Genomic DNA, 22785 nt, shown 5'->3' with positions numbered 1-22785 from the left:
CGAAAGGTGAACGATTCACTCAGGCATGGAACTCTGAGATTCAACACCTGGAGACTGAATTTGAGCAGCCAGAGAGCAGGGCTATTAGAGGGGCCCAGCTTGGGGCTGCAAGAATTAGGGATGCCTTGAGGCAGCAATTTGAGGCTGAAGCCACCAGTAATGTCTGGTGCCCTGCACGGGAGTGAAGTGCAGTGGTTCCAATGTTAATAGGAACCTGTGTTTGCTAAGCTGACTTGCAGTGCCTGTTTCTTTCCTGGGCTAAGGAATCTTTTACTTTATGCAATAATAAAGAATCTTTTCAAAGCCAAAAAATCCATTTATTGAAAAGAAAATTCATTTATTGAAAAGAAACACAACTGCTTGGGAAACAGAAAGGGCAAGGGGGTTGGGTGGTGAACGGTAAAATCACAGATTTGCGTATATCCTGTCTGGAGTGCTGTGCAATGAGTGCTGCACTTCAGGATGGCTATACTGCATGGTGATGGGGGTTGAGTGCAGTAGGTAAGGGTTGTAGTTTTCAGGGTTGGGTGGTGAAGCTACAGATGTTGGAGGCAGCTGGTGGCGGTAAGAACCCAGATGTTGGGGAAAGTGGGTTGGAAGTGACATGGGGGCACAAGGGAAAGAGTTTTTGGGACAAGGGCTGCGGGGGAGGGGGTCAGTAGTGCTCCGCCTGCATGGCTATGAGTGCCTGGATAGAGTCCGCTTGGCACTCCATTATGCTTATCAGCCGCTCTGTGCTTTGGTGCCGGCAATCCACATTCTGCTGGCAGATCCTTCTTTCACTGTCCCGCCACTCCTGCACTTTTCGATTTTCATTACTTGAATGCTGCATTACTTCATGCAACGTCTTCCTTGCTTTTATGTGGCCTCTTTCTGATTCTTTGGAGTCTTTTGGCCAGTGATAACACGGACGGCTGAGATCTCAAGGTTGCATCTGTTAGGCAAAATGCAACACTTAACAGAGGCAGCATTGTTCACACCAGACAGAGCAATGCTTCCTCCATACTTAAGGGCAAGCACAGTCTACACAATAGCATAATTTGGCCATCCCAAAGCGAGCGCACATAACCCATGGGAGCCCCAAAATAGTGAGTAAGCACGGGGTCAAGCGTGACTGACTGTTTCATGGCTGTACTGTCCTCTGGGTTTCCGTGCCTTGGGGAGAGCCAACAGCGGCAGAGGGCCCCCATACTGAACACTGTCCCCACATTTTCCACAGGAGTTCGTCCTAGAAGATATCTTGTTGCTGAGGGTGACCTGGGAAGCAAAGGAGGGTCTTCTACTGCAATGCGGATTCTGCCCTAGCACATATGCAGCTTGCCTGTGTGCAGCAATGGTCCCCCCGCCCCTCTGGGCACAGTGGCGCAGACACTGTATCCTTACTGGGACGAGGTCCACAGTGGCTCTCCCAAGAAACCTACACAAGCCCATTGCCCAAGTTCTGGCTGAGACCTTTGAAGACATCACTGAGGCTGATTACCGCGATGTGAGAGAGCACATCAATGCCCTATTCCGCATCTAGGCACGCATGCGGCCCTAATCCTCCTCGCCCCAAGAGCCCACACCGAATAACTTCCTTCCCAAAATAAAAGCCACTTACCGGGAACCTCCTCTGGTGTTTGTCCTTCCCCAAGCACCGGCCACCATGACTGGCTACCTTCCTCCTGGCTTGAGAACAGCCCCTGGCTGCATGCATCTAGGGATTCTGGGGTGTCTTCCTCCGCCGGAGCACCCTCGCTCCCGCTTTGCTGCTCCTCCTCCTCCTGCCTTGTTGCACTGGCCTCTGAGGTGTCCGTGGTGGTACTCGGAGTGAAGATGGGGTCACCCTCAAGTATCGCGTCCAGCTCTTTGTAAAAACAGCAGGTCAGGGGGGCACCACTGGAGCACCGGTTTGCCTCGTGGGCTTTCTAGTAGGCACTCTGCAGCTCCTTCACTTTTATCCTGCACTGCAGTGCATCCTGCTCATGGCCCCTTTCCATCATGTCCCTTGATATCTGCCCAAAGGTATCGTAATGCCTACGGCTAGAGCTCGGCTGGGACTGGACAGCCTCCTTCCCCCAAACACTGATGAGGTCCAGCACCTCACCATTGCTCCATACTGGGGATCCCCTGGCGCTTGGAGGCATGGTCACCTGGAAAGATTCGCTGAGAGCACTCCACGCCTGGCTGAGCAAACAGGAAGGGGATTTTCAAAATTCCCAGAGAATTCCCAGTAGAGTTCAAAGTGATGACTAGAGAGGCTAGAACATGCATTGTGGGACACTTCTGGAGGCCAATCAGAGCGCAATGTAAGGCCAGGTTGTCCACACTGGCGCGGCGGTGCTCCAGCGGGGGACGCAGCAAACGTTATTCCACTCGCCGAGGTGGAGTACCAGCAGTGCTGTAGCTGTGGAGTCAGAGCGCTCTACGTGCCTGGTCAGCGTGGACAGGGAGTGAGGTACAGCACTCTGAGCGACTTTATTGTGCTGTAATTCGCAAGTGTAGCCAAGGCCTAAGATTTCCCATGTAGATCAGCCTTAGGCTCTTAAGTACCTAGTTCATTTTGAAAATGGGAATTAGGCTCCTAAATCATTCAGACAGTTTGGAAAATGTTACCCTCTATCTTGTAGCAGTAGGCACCTATGAAACCTGAAAGGAGCAGCTTTTGTTGAACACATTTGGTTCAGTAAGTATATTTCTATACAACAACTCTGAAGGGCTTGAAACTATTGAACAGATTTTCTCTAGTGCCTCAATTCAAGTAGAAGCAAGAACAGTCCCTTACAATAACAGCTGTAAAACCCCAGGCATTCAGGTTCCCAAGTATTAAAAGCTTGTGTGCGCGCCACAAAGCTTTAGGGATCTGTCTCCAAGGGACCAACTGCCCAGCCCTTCCTTGTGCAAGACCTGGCATACAATGTGACATAAGCCAAAATTAAATAATCCAGATCACTAAAACAAAAGGAAATCTCCACCCATTGGGAGACAGGAAAGAACTGGCAGTCTCAGGAAGCACAGCTTCCCTTACAGAGAAAGGACAGCACGCTGTTCTTCTTCATCTCCCAGTAACACCACTCTGGGGTGCACATTAGGGACGCTGGATGAAAAACTATTAGTAGGTAATACTGTTACATTACTTTGAAGGCTGTTAGTTGGAAGTCCACATTGCTAGATGCTCTTGTATTCACAGAACCTGATCATCCATCCTGCACCACTCTATAACCCTACCATCGGTTTTATTCACCCTGCTCATATACCTTTGACAAAGCGATTACTGTCTGCGAAGAGATATAAATTTAAATCTCATAGCTGAATCACTGACAGCCTTGAAATACTTCTTATATCTTGTTTCAAGTGAATGTGGAAAACAAGCCAAACCCCACCTACTGTGCTCATGATTAAAAAATTAATTACCAAAGCTTGTCATGGGTCAAAAGAGAACTACAAGCCAAAAAAAAAAAAAAAGAAAAAAAAAAGATGGCATATATACTCAACAAGTTAATGATGAATCAATCTAACCAGAAGACAACCCAATTTTATATCTGACCAACTCAACTGTCTGATTCAAACATGTGTTTGGGGGATTTTTTTTAAACACAACTGTTAACTGTCAATGTACATAAAACACACTGATTTGAATTTTTACAGTTGTAATCTTAACTGCTAACAACACAGGAGACATTAAGACAGAACAAGACTTAAGGCGGCTCATTACATTTTCTGCTAGTGGTAGGACTTCTGCCAAAAATGACTTTACTATCAGGTTAGGTGCTATGACACAGAATATTGCTCCATAACAGTGATCTCTAAACGCACCCCATACCCTTTCAGCACAGAATCAGTCACATATATCACTGTCCAAAATATTCCAGAAACAATTTCCAAGACTACATTCTGTTAAACACACTGAGAAAGAGTATTAAGATTAGCACATAGCCTTATCAAACTTACAAATACAAACTTTATACAGTGAACAGGAACATACTAAAATTCAGCAGTTCCCCTGCTACCAATCCTGCCATCATAATGCCTAAGGAACACACATCATCACTAGTACACAAAGCCTCGTGTAAGAAGAGCAGTTTTCAGCTTTTGTTTAGGTGACTTCGGTGGATTAGATCCCCTAAATCACTTGCTACAGCGTACAGATAAAACTCCAGTTTCAACTAGAATTTATTTTAGGTTCTAACTCCTTAATCAGCGGGGTGGGGTGGGGGGGCGGAGAGGACGAGACACGACAATGTCTTTGCATATATACGTGCATCACCTAGCACAATGGGGGATGAAGCCTCTAGGTGCTCCTGTGATATAAATATTCAACAGCAAATGTTTCTGCCTGTAAAATAAAGATGACTAGAAAAAAAAAGGCTTTTCACACAGGTGTGCTGTGAATTTAACAAAACAGGCAGAACACTGGAGCAGAAATGTTAAAGAGCCATTGCAGGATGTATTGTACAGATACAAATAAATTGGTTAGCAGGGATTATTTTTAAGATGACAAAAAGGGGGTTCAGTTAGAACAGAGCCTAGAGAGATTCCCTGAAGGCAGCAGGAGACTCACATTTTTATTTTATCTTCTTTCTTCCATTAAACGTTAAGACATATTAAAACACGCAATTTGACAAAAATGCTTAAAATGTTGGATTACAGTATGGCAGTTGAATAGACTATTTTGGTGAAACAATTTCCTGCAAATTATGGCTCTGCACATTCGCACCACAATTCACTACAAACAAATACACAGATACTGAAAGCAATGAAATTTCTATCCAAGTGTACCTCACACATTACCTGCCCTGTACAATCTAATGAATGTGACTAATGCTAGGCAACCTCAGCACTACAGGACACATGATCTGACAGACCCAGAGGACACTGCGTCAATGACAAAACACAATGCATGTGAACTACTTTTTGTACTATCCAAGGTGCACCACAACAGGAATGAGCATGCAGTGCTAATAGGAAGAATCAGGACAGACCTTGCCATCAGCCTCAGCAGAAGCAGCAGTAGAGGTCTCCTGGGAGGCAGGTGTCAATGCACCTGCAGGTTTAGTAGACTAAAGAAGGTAAGAAATGCAGAAAAAAAATCAACTAAGGGCAGACACTGAATGTGCCTAATACATTCATGCATTGTTCTCTACTAACATCTTTAGCTAGCCAGAAAGACATTTTTAACTTGTAGATTTACAAGCAGCCCCACATGAACAGGAGAAGAATTCCAAAGGCCTTAAAAAGCAGCCAATTAAAAATTAAACACCTCTGGCTTGTTTGGCCTCAAAACCATCGCCAATTCCCATGTTGCAGATTTAAATTTGACTGTACAATGAAATCAGAGAAAAGCATGATGTAATGGGCATGATCAAACAGCATTCAAAGCAAGCTCTGTACTGCTGCTTAACATTCCCAACTGGTTCACACAGATCCTAGGTTGATCCTATAAACTAATACTGGATATATTTTGAAAGCTTTTCTCACTTTTTTAAAGTTTGGTTCATTAACTGTTTTTTACATTACAAATTGCAACAATTCCTGCAAAGCTTAAACAGTATTTTGGAGACTCATGAAAAAAGATGTTTTGCACCAATCTGGGCTTATAATAATTTCAAACAGAGTGCATGAAATACACTAAAATAATGACAGACTGCCCATTTGAACAACTAAGTGCACTTTTCTATGTCACTTAGTGCTGCCTCATGTGTACCAATTACTCAACTTATTCTTAGAGCCTTGCAAACCTGAACGAGCTGATGGATACAGCTGAAAGAGCAGTAATGTAATAGTACTGGTCAAAAGGTGGAAATTGAATAGATAGGATCTATGTCTAAACCCGAGAATAAACTCATGCTACAGCTTAATTTTCTTCTTCCAGAGAATAAAATGCTGCATTCTCAGCTGTAGCTCTAAAAGTGGCTTTAAGAGTTTGAATCATGTTGGCTTTCAGATCTCTTAAAAAAAAACAAAAAAAAACCACCACCACTACACCATAGAGACGGATTAAAATCTCCAGATTGTCTCTCAAGTCACATTTAAGCATACAAGTTATGACCCACTTTTTCTTTAACACTTGCAAACACATTAAATCTCACCTACTTAACAAGATGCTCATGCACCATAAGTGTATAATACAGTTCTCATGCTTTGGATCAAAAATGGTGCATTAAACAATTTTTTTTTTAAAATCAATATTCACTCACCTTGTCTCGTGGCACAGAAGGCAATTCTCGGGCTAACCTGTTACGCCTTTGCTCCTTTAAAAAAAAGCCAGCAAGAACCTTGATTATCTATCACTCTGTGTCAAGCTTTATTGCTTCAGGGATAAGCACGTAAATTGTTGAGATTGATGCTAGCAACATGTCTCATATTTATCGCAAAGTAGCTTGTATCCCACACTATGATGTTTTAAATCAAAACCAGTTAGGTGGACAAGACAGTTTTGAAGGATTAAGTGGCCAGATCTAATGTGGAATATAAAATGTGAACTGAACAAAGTATTCAAGGCACAGATCTTTGCAGTACACTCAAGAAACTGAGCTTCTAAGCCACAGCCCTTAAAAACCAAGATACAGCTTGGATCAGGATGGATTCCCTATAGTCTTCATTAAGAAGTGTGTTTACGAAATAATATCCATAAAGAACTGACTACTAGAGCAGCATGGTCAGGTTGATAATTACTGGTCCAAAAGACGGCAGGAAAAGGAGAGAACTTGCACTAGCTATAGAACAACAAAGTAGCAGTTGAAGCAAGTCAAGGTGAATAAGGGGAAAGATTGGACTTTTCTGGTGATTAAGAATAGATCTCTCACTAGTAAGGACAAAACATTACAAACTTAGAAAAAACAAAAGATTTCAGACCCAGTATTTCTTTTAGGAAAATGTTAGAAAAGGGGGTATTGTATGCTATTCAGAATTTGTATAAGATGCCATAGAAGTTTACATGCACTTACAGAGTCCTCATTCCTGCAATCGGATCATCACAGACAGACTTTGTTCCCACACTAAGTCAGTGGGAGTCCACCTGTGCAAATCTGATGGCAGAATTGGGGCCATAGGTAAAAGACTTGCCCCCAAACCAGCTTACCATTTATATAACACAAAATAAATAATAAAGAGCATCAAAACGTAAGAGACAAGATAAGACTATAAGAAGTCAATGGTCGGTGAGAAATGCGATTGGAGAAGTAAGAGAAGAAATGAATGTTAGGGTAGGGAGAAGTGGTCAGTTCTCAACATCTATAAGGCTATTTTCTCTCTCAGAAATAGAGAGATATTTAGGGGAGAAAAATGCCAATCACTTGTGCTAAACAATGTACATTAGTTAGTACTGGTCTGTGTTCTGTGCAGTTTGCGTCTTGTCAATCAGTTTTGTTTTGAAACACGTGGAATTAGTATTTACAATGTATTATCAGAGTTCATTTTGCTTTGCATATTTTAAAAACATGCTGTTTTAAGAAAGAATAAGCGATGCCTTGACAAACATGCTCCAGGGGAACATATAAGCAATGGTCTTAAGTTTATATTTATGGGCTGTAATCAAAGGGTTTCACACCAAGTATATAAAGGCACAGGTCAATTTATGCTCAGATTTAAAAAAAAAAAAAAAAGGTTCAACTTAAGTCCCCTCTAAATAATCAGTGCATTGCTTAGAAGGCTGTTTTCCTTACCTCTATGTTGTTGTTTATTAGTCCACAGGCATCAGCGAAGTCTGGGTGTTTAGTGTTGATATAAGCTAGCTCAATGGCCACCAAATTATGAACCTACAGGGAGAAAAGTCATTCATAGTTAAGATTTTATGAGTTAATTTACTGCTAGGAAACCATGTTGGACTGGCAACCCTAGAAACTGCAGTCTAATTATCCACAGTACTGTATAAACACCCACAGCACAGGCTTTGCCCACGCTGCCCTGCGGCTGCATTTCATTTCTGACCCAAAAGGACAAATTCTTAGGGCAAGAAGGTAATTCATCCATCATAACCTAAATTCCCTGTAAGCTGCGCGGCCGAGCAGCAGAGTATTTAGCACCACACAGGTGCTCAAGGAACCCTCCTGGGGACCTGCCGCAGTTGGGGAACGGGCGCTCCCTCCCGGCTCCCACCTAGCCTGGCCCCCAACCTGCCACGGCGCCCCACCCCGGGACCCAGCTCTGCTGCAGAGTGGGCTGGGCGTCCCGGTCCCTGGCGTGGCCGGTGCAGCCCTCCCCCAGCCCAGGCCTGCTGGGGTCAGGGCACCTATCCTGCAGCCCCAACCCCAGAGTTGCTACAGTGGGGAGAGAGAGCTTGGGGGGGGTCCTCTCTCCCCACCATAACCCCTGAGCACCCTCCTGCACCCCAAACCTCTCATTCCCAGCCCCATCCTAGAGCCCTCACCCCAATCCTCTGCCCCAGCCTTAAGCTCCTCATCCCTGGCCCCACCCCAGAGCCCCCACCCCTAACCAGAGCCCTCACACCCCTGTACTCCAACCCTCTGCCCCAGCCCTGAGCCCCTCATCCCCGGCCCCACCCCCCAGCCGGAGCCCCCTCCCACACATCACCTCCATATTGCTGCACATAATAAAATTCATTCTGCACATGGGTGGGAAAAATTAGAGGGAACACGGATCATGACATATTTAATCTTTTCCCTGTATTGAATCCCCTGCTCCCCACAAACTGGCACTCTTGATGGCACTTTCAGGCAGACATCTGCCCACTAGGAATTGGACTAAGTCCCAGCTCATTTCATACTGTCCACCTAGGAGCTGCCACATAGGAACTTTCAATCACATGCAATCTGCGCCACATTTGAACCAGTAACCTGAGAGACTGTCCCAGAATTGCTGATGCCATCCGGTGGCGCAACAGCCCAACAGGGTTTTGTACATTTGCACTGACTACGTCACTCTTTATTGTGAAGCTTGATCAGTCAAAACTGCCATTACATTTAGGTTTAAGCAATGAAATGAAATTACAAAATCAAATCCAAGCCAACCCAAGCATTATCTTTTACATTTATCATAGGATAATAAAAACACAATTAGTTAGCCTAAGTTTGGTTAACAAAATACCATTCACTTTAGTTTGTGCCAGTAGGGAAAGGGCCCCAATCAGCAAGTAAGTGAAGGCCGTGAGAATAAGTAGTGGTGTTAGGAAAGGATGTATGGTTTGAAAAGTAACAAATAGAGTAAAAGTGCTGCAGTAACAAGACAAAGGGAAACTGTCTCAAAAGAAACAAACCCACACCTTCCCACTGTTCTGCTGTGCAAGAAAGGATGGGGCGGGGGAGAAGGGGGAGACCTTGAAGGATAGAAAGTAGCAAGGAGAAACTGCTTCAAACTAGGTTTTTGCTAAAGCTAGCAAATTAGCTGGAGGGTATAAAGGCGGCCATGAATCTGTGGGTTCTTTGTCAGACCCTACCTGATCATGCTGGAGCATACCAGAGTGACAGTCATCCCTAGGTGTAGCCTATTTGTAAGTATCCTGATCACAAGTTTATAAATATTGTTACTGTATTGGATGTAGTAACTGCTTATTGTTAGGCTGTTAGACATGTTTAGAGCAACTGAATAAATATTATTTGGCCTGTGGAATTAATAAAGGAATTTATGATTAAATTCGTGTTTGGTGATTTCCCATATCAATATTAATAATTCCAATTATTAATAACAAACATTTATACAATTCTGTAAATCAATAAGAAGAGGGAACACATAGTTGTACAAGAGAATAAGATTTAAAAGGCTGTCTTTAGCACAAAAATGTCTGTCAATTCCTAACATTTATTTAGAGCGGAATTATCCAAACACCTGATTAGATTTGTATAAATGATAAAACAGTTATTTGTAACAGCACAGTACCACATTTAGCTTTGACACTATAATTCAGTAAAGGAGACCACTCCCTGCAGAACGGATATATTTCTGCTCACTTTTAGGAACAGGAAAATAAGACAACTGCTGTGGCTATGTCAAGAGCAAAAAAGAAGCTTACAAGAACTGGAAGATTGGACAAATGACCAGGAAGGAGTATAAAAATATTGCTCAGGCATGCAGGAGTGAAATCAGGAAGGCCAAATCACACCTGGAGTTGCAGCTAGCAAGAGATGTTAAGAGTAACAAGAAGGGTTTCTTCAGGTATGTTAGCAACAAGAAGAAAGTCAAGGAAAGTGTGGGCCCCTTACTGAATGAGGGAGGCAACCTAGTGACAGAGGAAGTGGAAAAAGCTAATGTACTCAATGCTTTTTTTGCCTCTGTCTTCACGAAAAAGGTCAGCTCCCAGACTGCTGCACTGGGCAGCACAGCATGGGGAGGAGGTGACTAGCCCTCTGTGGAGAAAGAAGTGGTTCGGGACTATTTAGAAAAGCTGGATGAGCACAAGTGCATGGGGCCGGATGCACTGCATCTGTGGGTGCTAAAGGAGTCGTCAGTTGTAATTGCAGAGCCATTGGCCATTCTCTCGGAAACTCATGGCGATCAGGGGAGGTCCCGGACTGGAAAAAGGCTAATGTAGTGCCCATCTTTAAAAAAGGGAAGGAGGAGGATCCAGGGAACTACAGGCCAGTCAACCTCACCTCAGTCCCTGGAAAAATCATGGAGCAGGTCCTCAAGGAATCAATTCTGAAGCAATTACACGAGAGGAAAGTGATCAGGAACAGTCGGCATGGATTCACCAAGGGCAAGTCATGCCTGACTAATCTAATTACCTTCTATGACGAGATAACTGGCTCAGTGGATGAGGGGAAAGCAGTGGACGTGTTATTCCTTGACTTTAGCAAAGCTTCTGATACGGTCTCCCACAGTATTCTTGCCAGCAAGTTAAAGAAGTATGGGCTGGATGAATGGACTATAAGGTGGATAGAAAGCTGGCTAGATTGGCGGGCTCAACGGGTAGTGATCAATGGCTTCATGTCTAGTTGGCAGCCGGTATCAAGCGGAGTGCCCCAAGGGTCTGTCCTGGGGCTGGTTTGGTTCAACATCTTCATTAAGGATCTGGAGGATAGTGTGGACTGCACCCTCAGCAAGTTTGCAGATGACACTAAACTGGGAGGAGTGGTAGATACGCTGGAGGGTAGGGATAGGATACAGAGGGACCTAGGCAAATTGAAGGATTGTGCCAAAAGAAATCTGATGAGGTTCAACAAGGAGGAGTGCAGAGTCCTGCACTTAGGACAGAAGAATCCCATGCACCGCTACAGACTAGGGACCAAATGGCTAGGCAGCAGTTCTGCAGAAAAGGACCTGGGGTTACAGTGGACGAGAAGCTGGATATGAGTCAACAGTGTGTCCTTGTTGCCAAGAAGGACAACGGCATTTTGGGATGTATAAGTAGGGGCACTGCCAACAGATCGAGCGATGTGATCGTTCCCCTCTATTCAACATTGGTGAGGCCTCATCTGGAGTACTGTGTCCAGTTTTGGGCCCCACACTACAAGAAGGATGTGGAAAAATTGGAAAACGTCCAGCGGAGGGCAACAAAAATGATTAGGGGACTGGAACACATGACTTATGAGGAGAGGCTGAGGGAACGAGGATTGTTTAGTCTGCAGAAGAGAAGGATGAGGGGGGATATGATAGCTGTTTTCAACTACCTGAAAGGGGGTTCCAAATAATGGCTGGCTCTAGACTGTTCTCAGTGGTAGCAGATGACAGAACAAGGAGTAATGGTCTCAAGTTGCAGTGGGGAAGATTTGGGTTGGATATTAGGAATACCTTTTTCACTAGGAGGGTAGCGAAGCACTGGAATGCGTTACCTAGGGAGGTGGTGAAATCTCCTTCCTTTGAGGTTTTTAAGGTCAGGCTTGACAAAGCCCTGGCTGGGATGATTTAGTTGAGGATTGGTCCTGCTTTGAGCAGGGGGTTGGACTAGATGACCTGCTGAGGCCCCTTTCAACCCTGATATTCTACGATTCTATGAAGAGAATAGAAGTTTAGAAGCTGGAGCTTTGTATTGGTCAAACAGTACACTGACTCAGACAGCAATTCCTACTTCAATTTCTCATTCAATTGCTTTGATTCTGCTTCTCCCTTCTCCTTCCTACCTCAAGCTATACTTCTTGATGTTTCTTCAGAAAAAATTACAAAAAAGCAGCAAGGAAGAGAAACAGAGACCCTGATGCCATTCGACATACATAGCTAACTACGCTGACTTAAATACCCTCCTCTTAGACCAAAAACTGCTTTAAAATCTCAAAAAGAAACCAGTCTTTAACATTAACACTCTCCAAGCACTGACTTGTTTGAAGCTAGAAAGTGAATTTTCATTTCTCTATCAGATGTATGGTGGTACATGCTATATTAGCACTCCACAGCAGCAGCGTCAGTGTCTGCATACTAATCAACTATGAAGTGAAGTGAGTAAGTTTAGTAACGTATTTTTGTGCATCTCTGAGTCTGATAAAGCACAGCTTCCATGTTAGCAAGAAAATATAAGAGAAGGCGAAGAGGTTTAAAATGTGAATTCTAGGTAAAACTTTTTTTGGAGTGGAGGGGGATTTTTTTTTTAAATTAGGCCAAGGTATTCAAAATCAGGAGCCTAAAGTTAGGTGCCTAAATATGGATTTAGCTTCTATTTTTGAAAATTTTGGTTTAGACTAACGTTTTTGAAACTAAGATTATATGGTAAACAAAAGCACTAAGAAAGTACACCACCAACAGAAACAATGGTTTGCTAGCAAGCAGGACTGGAATACAAGGTGGTAAGTAACACCACTAATTACCATTTCATTTGTAACAGGTAGCCTCTTACGCAGAAGACAGGTCACTACTTCAACTATGGCATCATGTAGTTTGGGAAACCTCAGCAATTCCTAGAATACAAGGAGGAAAAGCAATGTAACAGTTAAAGTCTAATGCCAGAAGTGACCACCAGATCATCTAGTCTGACCCCCTTTATATTACTGGCCACTAACACCCCCCAGCACTCATACACTAAACCCAACAACTTAAATTGCCCTTAAAGTTGGAATTGCGATTACAGTTCTTGTTGATTTCAATCAAAAGCAGGGTTAATACTGAGTCAGTGAGCAATAAGAGTTAACAGCAGGGAATGCGCTACTATCGTTTATAATTTTTGTAGCTATAGCTTGATTTTGTTGTCCCACTAGGCACATTTGGGGGAGATTTTCAAAGACAAAAACGGCAGTCACCTAACTACAATTTGTGTGTTTGAAAGTCTCCCGCAATGTAAATTTAAATCAGTGTTACATGCAGACAATTTGGAGATGCTGAAGTTACCAGAGTTTACAGTATCCAATTAAAATTGGTGAGAAACGTAGACAGTCAGAATAAAGCACCCAACCAGGACATACCAAGATGCTGGGGTTAACACTTCCATTAATGAATAGCGCTGTGAGGAGATCTTCTATAGCCACATGCACAGTAGTTTGGACCTCGCTTATGTCTCATCCAAAAATAATACACTGATTCCTACCACCGAACTGATTGTGCCTCCAAGTTCCTTCCTATCTCCCATACAAATCTGCTGTGCCTTCTCTCATAAGCCGCAATGAAAGAGGGAGGAAGAATAGTTATTCTTAATTAGGCACTTTCCTGCAAGTCTCAGCCCTTCCCTCGTGTTGTGTTAATTCAGAATATAAGAAATTTCAACACATCGGCTAACCTATCAAGGTTAAGAGACCTAGTAAGCAGGAGATTTTTCTGAAGCCACAACAGCATGAGTTTCTAGTGATCTGCTGTAAACCCTGCCATCAGCAATTCGTTGCTTAATAAATTATTCAAAAGTGTAATTAACTTACTTCATTACACTTTATTAACAGACAACAAAATACTGAAAACAGGAAGTGTCTTACGCATTGCTAACCATTTAAACTTTTTTCTAAGGGAATAAGAGAGTCTTTGAAAGCAACACTGTAAAGTTTTCCAATAAAGTTTCTTCAACACATTCAGCATAGATATATGTGGAGGGAAAGAAGATAAAAGCTATGCTCATTCTGAGCAATCAGTGAGATGAGAACGGCATTTTCATGAGGACTGCAAAACCTGAGAATTGATGTTTGCAGGGCTACAAGAACACAGAATTCTGTCTAGTGTGGGGAATGACAACTTTGAATTTTCAGACCACCCCATTTAAAATCACAGTCTAAACAATCTCAACCATTGTATTAACTTTTGGCATTCAATAGTAGTACTGTATCTGCATCTCTTCTATCAAAACTAGAGCATCTGAACCTTATGCCCAAATCCATTAGTGCCTTATTAGGCCAACAATGAATACCTTCCACCATGACAGTCTGACCTTATGAATAAGATCCTTTGCACATTTCCCAGAGAATACACTTTCACAAGGCTGTTTACACAAGTTCACGAATGATTTTTATGTACACTGACAGAGTAACTCTGACATTTTTTGGAAGGGGGGGGTATATAATGTGGATACTGAATTTTTACCATAAAAGAGGTTGCTCAATACTGTTAGACAAGTCGCAATGCACTGAAGCCAGATCTTAAGAGTTTATGATATTTCTAAAAAAGACCTGTACACATTTCTAAACTTAGTAGTCAACTTCTGCTTTTACCTGTGTACTGTAATTGCTACAATGTTGGATAATCCTCTGCATTTCCTCATGAACCAGCTCCACACAGCGCAAGCTGGGTTCCTCTAAACGTTTGATTTGCCTCTTCACCAACAACTCAAATGAAACCTCAGGCACGAACAAGGCAGGTCGGGGACCCTAGTCGAAAAAGGGAAGAAAAGGGCAGATCTTTTTTGTATGATAATAGCATCCAAAGTGTGCTAGGTGCTCCACGAACCCTAAAGGGGCATTAGCTGATGAATCCCCAAATTAAATCATGTTATTCCCACAACAAAATATTATGTTCAGCTGAAAGTAAGGTTGAGAATATGTACCAGTAACCTAAGGGTTTTAAAAAAAAAAACAGAATAACCCCAAAACAGCACAGGGAAGATGTTATAAGTATCCAAAGCAATATAAACCCATTTTCACTTTAAAAGAGAAGCTCACTAGTACACAAACGCTGCACAAAAAACATCCAATGATTAATTTGGCCCTCAATCTGCAGTTGATTTATAGATTCAGAGGGTAGATTAGTGAGAATTGTACTATGAAGGGGGAAGCAAGGAGAACCCAGTCCCCAAGTCCCAACATCTCTGTGCTTTAAGGTCTCTTCCCTGCGCTCATACCTAAGTTCCTCTGGTAAAGGAGTTGCTACGGGGCGCCTTTCAAGTATTTGGGGATGTCAAAGCTATTATGTGACCACTGAACCTTTAAAGACCAGTGTCCGTTGTATCAAATATTCTATCAGTGAAAACTCTTGACAGATGTCGTCCAGTCTTCCCCACAGAATTGCTGCATGCAAATTAGCTGTAAAGTGGTGAGTGGTTGAGTTACCTCTGATGCCACAATGGCCCCACTCAAGAGTTGCTTGTGTTGTTGACCTGAACCTGTCTGTAGCCTAAATAATCATAGTCATGAGAGATCCAATCATTAATCTTAATTCCAGTCTAGTTTCTTTGCTTTATAAAGTATGCACAAGACTGATTATTTTTGTAACTATTAGGAAAGTTTGAAGTGCATGTGTTATTCCACTGTTAAGATTACTTGAGACCAAGAAAAAACTGACACCTTTACATTTCTTGAAGGACCTGGTTTTAATTAATTTCAGTAAAAATTAATTTAACTTGTATGGTCTCAGAAAACGTGGGGAGGATATATTGTTTTCTTCACACAAAATAAAGAATTCCTGCTTTAAGCACAACCTTAATTTCATAATACAACAGACATGAATCAAGACAAGATTTTTTAAAATCCCATTTTAAATCCAACAAGCAAAAACCTTAGGAAACCTGAGATAATACTCACTGTAGCATTTCTAATAGCAGTCAAAATATCTATAGTGTTAAGGCCACCTAGTGGATCAACAGATTCTAAAGTTCGTCCAAATGTCTCATGAAAAATATAGCAGATTCTAGCTCCGCCACATCTGAAAAAAATAAAATTAAGACTGAGGTTACAAATGAGGAAGAGGAGAAAATATTAACTGAAAGGTTTTTCTATGCCTAAACACACTGAATATTTTAAAGTTAACATTATCAGAGTGTAAAATCTTTAAATATATTATGATTTGCTTTTATACTACTACTGTCGTTTTAAAGTAATGTGATCCAGTGTTTCATGCCAATCATCACAATCTAGATTCTATAAATAAACAATTATACTTACAGCTCAGAAGTTTCTATATATTTTGCAGTTCCTTCAATGGTGTTGCAATATTCAGTGGCAAACTTGGTAATCAGTTGCAATAAAGTGGCACTCTTGTCCTCTACGGGTTCCCCGTAGCTGTTCAGCAGAGACTGATATTGCGCAGCTAACACATTTATTCTGGTTTTCAGTTCTGGCAAGCAATCTCTGATATGATGCATTAGTAACCTAAAAATAGAGAAAGTATAAATTCCTCTGTTAGAAAAGGGAAGAAATCCTCTTCATACTTCGTTATCTCCAGCACAACTTAAAATATAAACAATTATGATCAAACAAATATCTTCTTGTAGAACAAAAAGATGACATTTGCTAAGAAAGAGTACAGTAACCACAGATACTAAATTTTGTTTCAAATTTCAAAGGGAGACATCCTAATGTTTCACTGTACAGCAGTAGTACTTAAGGGATGCTAAAGATAAAAATAATTTTTAAAACATTGTGTGTGTTACCACCACACTTATTTTTTAGATCTTTTTATTTGTCATTTACTTTTTGCATTTTGCATGACAATTAATCATTGGGGGGGAGGGATAGCTCAGTGGTTTGAGCATTGGCCTGCTAAACCCAGAGTGGTGAGTTCAATCCTTGAGGGGGCCATTTAGGGATCTGGGGCAAAAACTAGGGACTGGTCCTGCTTTGAGCAGGGGGTTGGACTAGATGACCTTCTGAGGTCCCTTCCAACCCTGATATTCTATGATTCTAATCTGTGGTACCTGTTAAGTGTCCTAGCGAGATACTTGGTTCCATTTCGGTTGGCTAGAGATGGATACTTCTTTTGAAGAAAAGCATATTCATCACGGATAGAATCAGCTACATTCTTCTTATTGTTAATATCTAATTGACTCCTAGAGTAAAAAAGAGAACTATTAGTTAATAAACGTAAGGTGCAATTATTTTATTCATGCTTCCACTTTTCTTGACAGTGTCATCCCTAAGTCATCAGAACATCTGCATTTTTGCCTTCATTCTTAACTCATTTCCCCAACCATTTTCTCTCTTTCACTAACCACATTTACCCAAAGTTTGGTCAACATTTTCCAGTAAAAAAGATGGTAGTTCGATGCTGGGGATGAAGACATGTCATCTCTTTTGAAGGTACTAGAAACGTTACTCCATGGACTTACTGGTTGGTGTTGTACAGTAAGTAGGAAAGCAGTATGGGCAGTAACCATCCCCAGTAGACTAAGCATGCAGCCTCCACATCAAAGTGGTATCAGCTCTCACATGGAAGATGTGAGGGGTAAAGCAGATGGGAAGAAGAGTAAGCTCCTGAATCCAGGTGCCCACACAGCAGCCAACATTTTGAAACTAGGCCACCCACTGCTTATTTCTTTCTGTAATTAAATACAGATGCTCTTATTGTCTCTAAATCCCACACCCATATGCTTAAGAAACCAAAGCATTTCTTCGTATTAAGGAAAGATCCAGCTTTCAAAAGAACATATTAATTGTCACCGACTGGTTGATCGTGGAGCCTCTGACAGTGGATCTCAGTCTCAGTCATTGAGACTGAGATCCACTGTCAGAGGCTCTGCAATTGACCAGTCAATCGCGATAGCGTTGCCAACCGTCTTGCAGCCAAACCAGGAGATCAGCTGCTAAGAGCCCGGCAGTGCAGCGGGGCTAAGGCAGGCTCCCTGCCTGTCCTGGCACCACACCACTCCTGGAAGTGGCCGGTATGTCCAGCAGCAGCTCCTGGGGGGATGGGGAGGAGGAGGAGGTCTTCGCGCGCTGCCCTCACCTGCAGGCACCACCCCCGCAGCTCCCATTGACCGGGAATGGGGAACTGGGGAACCAGTCACATCCGGGAGTGGCACAACGCCAGGGAAGGCAGGGAGCCTGCTTTAGTCATGCCTCACCTGAGGTAAGCAGCGCCTGGCTGAAGCCCGCACCCTGTACCCTCCCCGCACCCCAACCCCACCCCCAGCCCTGAACCCCCTCCCGCACCTTGCACCCCCTCCTGCACTCCAACCTCTTACCCCAGGCTCAGCCCAGAGCCCTTCACACACTCCCAACCCCTCTGTAAGCAAGACAGGGCCTCTGAGAAGGGGCGGGGCAAAGGTGTTTGGGTTTGTGTGAATACTGTTATTTCTGCAGTTTCTTTGAGGTAGATTCTGGGTTGCACTTACATTCAAAAAGTGATCTTGTACTAAAAAGGTTGGAGACCACTGCCCTACACTCACCGGTTCACTACCCCAATTATGCCAAGTTTAACTGGAATCACTCTTCCCATAAGTACATCCATAGCATCAGTGCCAGCATCCATGAGATCCAGCTTTGTGATAACAGCAAGCGTTCTTCGCCCTATCAAAACAGCAGGAAAATTGTCATTTACAAGATGTTTGTCAGCCTCAAGCAGTTTAGTAAGGCCTTAGAGTATTCAAGAAGGTTCTTAGCTGAACACAATGGTCAGAATAAGATGACTAGACCTTTGAGCAAGATTCTAGGCCCTACTGGGCTCCAGTAACCCGCATAGAAAAAAAGGTTTGACTGCTGGGTTGGCTGGAAATTCAGATAATTGACGGCAGTGACAGAAGCACTGTGTCAGCTGAGATGGGGTTAGAGTGAGAGATACGAGAAAGTACTAGGCTCACAAGCTTATAGGTTTTAAGTGTGAGCTGAAAGAAGAGAGCCCTGGTATATACCTAGGGCTAGCCCTGACTTGTTTGCAGTTGTACAAGGGCTACACTTGCAATACCACCACTATATGAATGGCGAGGCAAAAAAAAGTATTAATTTTCTTCTGTGCACAATGAAACAGATTTAACCAGTTTCTAAAGTATATGATCAGATGTTTCTCAAGGAAAATAAGAACTTTATACTTGGATACGAACATCTCTAGACCCAAAGGTGGAAAGAAACCTGTGTCGGTATACTAGATTTGCTTCCTTCGTGAAATGCTTCAGAAACAAATAAAACTTAGACTATCTTGGAGCCTTAACATCTTAAATAGCAACTGGTAAACTAAGCAGAGTTTGACTGGGTAAGTATTGGGATAGAAGGCTCCTGTAGACAAACCGGGTGCTGCAGGAAGAGAATTCAGTATTCAGTACTGTCCCCAAATCTATACTGAGCCAGGATCTCAGCCCTCCGTTAGCTGTTGCTGAGCTGTTATTGAAAGTGCCACCTTTCAAATGGACGCAGATCAGAGATCCTGACCACCGATAGGCATTAAAAAAATCCTATAGAACTTTTTGCAAATGTAATAATATGCAAATAATAATAATAATAGCTGCAGACCAGCATACCTGTTACAGGCCTCAGACCTTTAAGGCTGGGAATTATGGAAAGTAGTCCTAGGGTTATATGCCTGATCATATGAACAAGGCAATAAATAAAAAGCAGAATCTGTTGCCCCGTCAGTCAGCCCTGGTTCGAGGAAAGACCTAGAAGGAGGTTCTCCAGAGGGGTTAAGAAGGTGGAGCCTGGAAATGGAGCCCCTTAGGGGACATCTACAGTACAATTAGACATTTGCATCTGGCCCATGTCAGCTGACTTAGGCTCACAGGGCTCAGGCTAAGGGGCTGTTTTACTGCAATGTAGACGTTCAGGCTTGGGCTGCAACACAAGCTCTGGGACCTTCCCAACTCACAGGGTCCTAGAGCCCAAATGTCTACACCTCAATTAAGCAGCCCTTTAGCCCAACCCCCACAAACCAAACTCAGCTGCCACAGGCCAGATGGGGGTTTTTAATCACAGTGTAGACATACCTTGAGAGGCTTTGCCTGAAGAAGCCCAAGCAGAGACTGCGATCCTGTGCCTGACACAATGGAGAGGAAAAAATCCCATGCACCAAGGAGAAAAATACTTGGGAAGCCACATTAGAAGGATGAAGCACTGAATATATTTTGTTTAATAATAAACGAAACCCCAGAACAGGGAAGGGAGAGGGGAGAAGAATTTTGTTTTGAACTTCAACTCTGTTTGGGGACTTTGAGTTGGGCCCTGAAGAAGAGGGGAAACCAAGGCAGGTAAGACAACTGTGTGACAGGGCGTTAATCCCGGTGTCTTGGGATAATTTTAACTTGAGTAACTACATTCACTGTCTAAATATTTCTTCTGTAGTTTCAAATAAATAAAATACTTTTAGCTATTTCAGCAGTTGTGAAAATGATTCTCACATAAATACAGTCAGCAAGTATGTAGAGTGCTTTAAGACTCATTTGGATCAGTCACTGCATAAATATAAAATTAGTATATATCCACTGCTCAGAAGAACTTCAAATCAGCAGACTTGCCAGACAAATACAGGGCACTGAAGTGGGCAATATCTGAACTCCAAATGCTTCCAAATGCATTTTCTCCCCTTTTGAGACTAGAACAGAACCACATGCAACAGCCAATTACTAACGATAGAAGTATGCATTTTCCTTGCTACAAGACACAATTTTGGAGGAATAAAATGTGTAATCACGTAAGCAGGCCATACTCAATAACAACTCTCGTGAAAGCAGCCTTCTTCAATGCAATTATATTGCTTTGGAAACAGCAGTGGATTACAGGACCATATTAGAAGAGTAACAGGATCTGCACTGGCCTTGCCTGGCAGCCAGCAGGCCCTTAATTAGACACTAATTCATCTTAGCATTGTTAACAGCTTCCAAATCGCACAAGCTACAACTGGAAAATGTTATTTGTTAAAATACAACTGTTTCCAGAGAAAATCCACTAGTATGAAAAACAGTACCATTTTCTCCAAAAAGTGAAATGAAAAAGTACCATTTTCTCCAAAACTTTAATTTGATTCTTATTTTTTCCTAGGAAAATCCATTTTAAGAGAAATACTAAAATGCAGACGCCAGTATGTCTTGCTGCTTACCATCTGGATCTACCTCCCGTGCAATTTTAAGTGCCTCTGATGTAGCCATGTCTGTGTTGGCAGCTGTGACTGCCAGAATAATTGAATTCGGGTTACTAATGAATCGAAGGATTAGTTCTCTGATTTGAAGTTCAATGTCCTTAGGCTGATCACCCACAGGTACCTGAAGGGAAACAAACAATACAGAACTAAAGGGGGGAGTGAATCATGCAAATCCAAATCACACACTTCTCTCTATTAAAATACACAACAATATAAAATGAAATTTCTCTGGACTAAAAATCAAGTTTGAAACCAGGTTAATGAAGATACTATAAGAAAGGTATAAAAACATGAAAACAGTGCACAATGAGAACCAAACTAAATACTCCAACTTACCGTGTTAATTTTGAAGAGATTTTCAAAAGAACAAATGGCAGTTCTGCCCCTAACTTGCACTGCAAGTCTAGGGAAGTTAGGCATTTAACTGCCATTGGGGAGCCAGAAAATAGCCCCTTCCTCTAGAAAAAGTCACTGTTCAATAAAAACTTTCATGTGGGACCTGAATATTTCCTCCCTTTCAGGGCACCCTGAGTGTCCTTCAGAGCTCAGAGGGTTTCCTCCACTGTTTCCTTGCTTTACGCAATTCTTCAAGCATTGCCACTTCTGTAAGAGGGGGAGGTGTCATTTTGATTCTGGTCAATATTTACCAAATTAGCTACAGGCGTTACTGGTGACACTAAAGTGCCACCTCTCCTATTAGCCAAGCATGCTACCTCCGCAACATTTCCAAGCCTCTTATACCTGCTCCTGTATTTTCCACTCCATGCATTTGATGAAGTGGGTTCTAGCCCACGAAAGTTTATGCCCAAATAAATTTGAAGTCTCTAAGGTGCCACAAGGACTCCTCGTCATGTAAGCCTCTTAGTGTACATCTACTCTGTAAAAGAAAAAAAAAGTCCCACAGCAGCACATCTCAGAGCCCAGATCTACACACATGAGCTCATGGAGCTTGTACTACACTATTAAAAATAGCCATGTAGACATTCTGGCTTGGCCTCTAAAGCCCAACTCCCTTCCCAGCCTTCAGAGCCCAATCTCCAACCCAATCAGAATGTCTACATGGTTATCTTTAGAGCCGTAGTGCAAGCCCAAGCGTGCAGACCCGGGCTCTGAGACTCGCGGCTGTCATTTGTTTTCTGCAATGTTGACATAACCTTTATAAGAAACCCCTCTCCCCTCATCAGTGTACAGCACTACCAAAAATCCAAATTCTAATCACAAGGTGGGGACACTTCATTTCAAAGCCATACAGAATTGCTGGTCAACTTGAGGAACAACAACATTTTCTGTTTTTAAAGGGAACCTTAGATGATTTATCAAACGGTACAAAATGGTCAAAACAAACGTTATTTTGCCCCTCTCAGAAATAACCTACCTGCAGCAAATCAAAAGGTAAAATTCAGTCACTTACCTTTGTCATTCCTGGCAAATCCACAAGAGTCAGATTGACAACATTCGGTGAAAAAATTTTAAGGTGAATAGGTTCAGGACTGATCCCCTAGAAATACATTAATATCACCAAGAATTAGAGTTAGAAGATTTTTTTACCTAGACTTACCCCTCAGAAAGCCAATTCTTTATTAAAATTCAACTCCTGAACCAGAGACCTCTACACGAGAATTTGTCCAGAAATAAAGTAATCAGTTTACCAACCAATTTCTTTGTGTGTGTAATCCTGCCTTCTCCTACTTGATGGATAAAACTAAGTTTCAGAAACTGCACATATGCACA

At 42.5% G+C, this 22785-nt stretch overlaps 1 protein-coding gene across 6 annotated transcripts in view; it reads right to left on the bottom strand.

The window, feature by feature from the left end:
- DNM1L (dynamin 1 like) overlaps window positions 1-22785 on the bottom strand; it is a 61114-nt gene that overhangs the window by 8049 nt on the left and 30280 nt on the right. For 2 of the 6 annotated variants that reach the window (XM_073321866.1, XM_073321874.1), the window contains 11 exons: window positions 22466-22552; window positions 21013-21175; window positions 18377-18497; window positions 16907-17038; window positions 16155-16361; window positions 15795-15915; window positions 14490-14645; window positions 12672-12761; window positions 7644-7736; window positions 6177-6230; window positions 4962-5039 (listed from right to left, as the gene is read on the bottom strand). In XM_073321866.1, the coding sequence (XP_073177967.1) occupies window positions 4962-5039; window positions 6177-6230; window positions 7644-7736; window positions 12672-12761; window positions 14490-14645; window positions 15795-15915; window positions 16155-16361; window positions 16907-17038; window positions 18377-18497; window positions 21013-21175; window positions 22466-22552 (1302 nt within the window). Of the gene's footprint in view, window positions 1-4961; window positions 5040-6176; window positions 6231-7643; window positions 7737-12671; window positions 12762-14489; window positions 14646-15794; window positions 15916-16154; window positions 16362-16906; window positions 17039-18376; window positions 18498-21012; window positions 21176-21390; window positions 22429-22465; window positions 22553-22785 lie in introns of those variants that run through there. The other 4 variants (XM_073321883.1, XM_073321892.1, XM_073321911.2 and 1 more) reach the window with 3 other exon arrangements.

Source organism: Lepidochelys kempii, chromosome 1 (genome assembly GCF_965140285.1).
Source record: "Lepidochelys kempii isolate rLepKem1 chromosome 1, rLepKem1.hap1, whole genome shotgun sequence".
In the NCBI taxonomy this organism is placed as follows: Eukaryota; Metazoa; Chordata; order Testudines; family Cheloniidae; genus Lepidochelys; species Lepidochelys kempii.
Note: the sequence above shows the minus strand (reverse complement) of the source record. Positions and strands in the feature narration are given on the sequence as shown.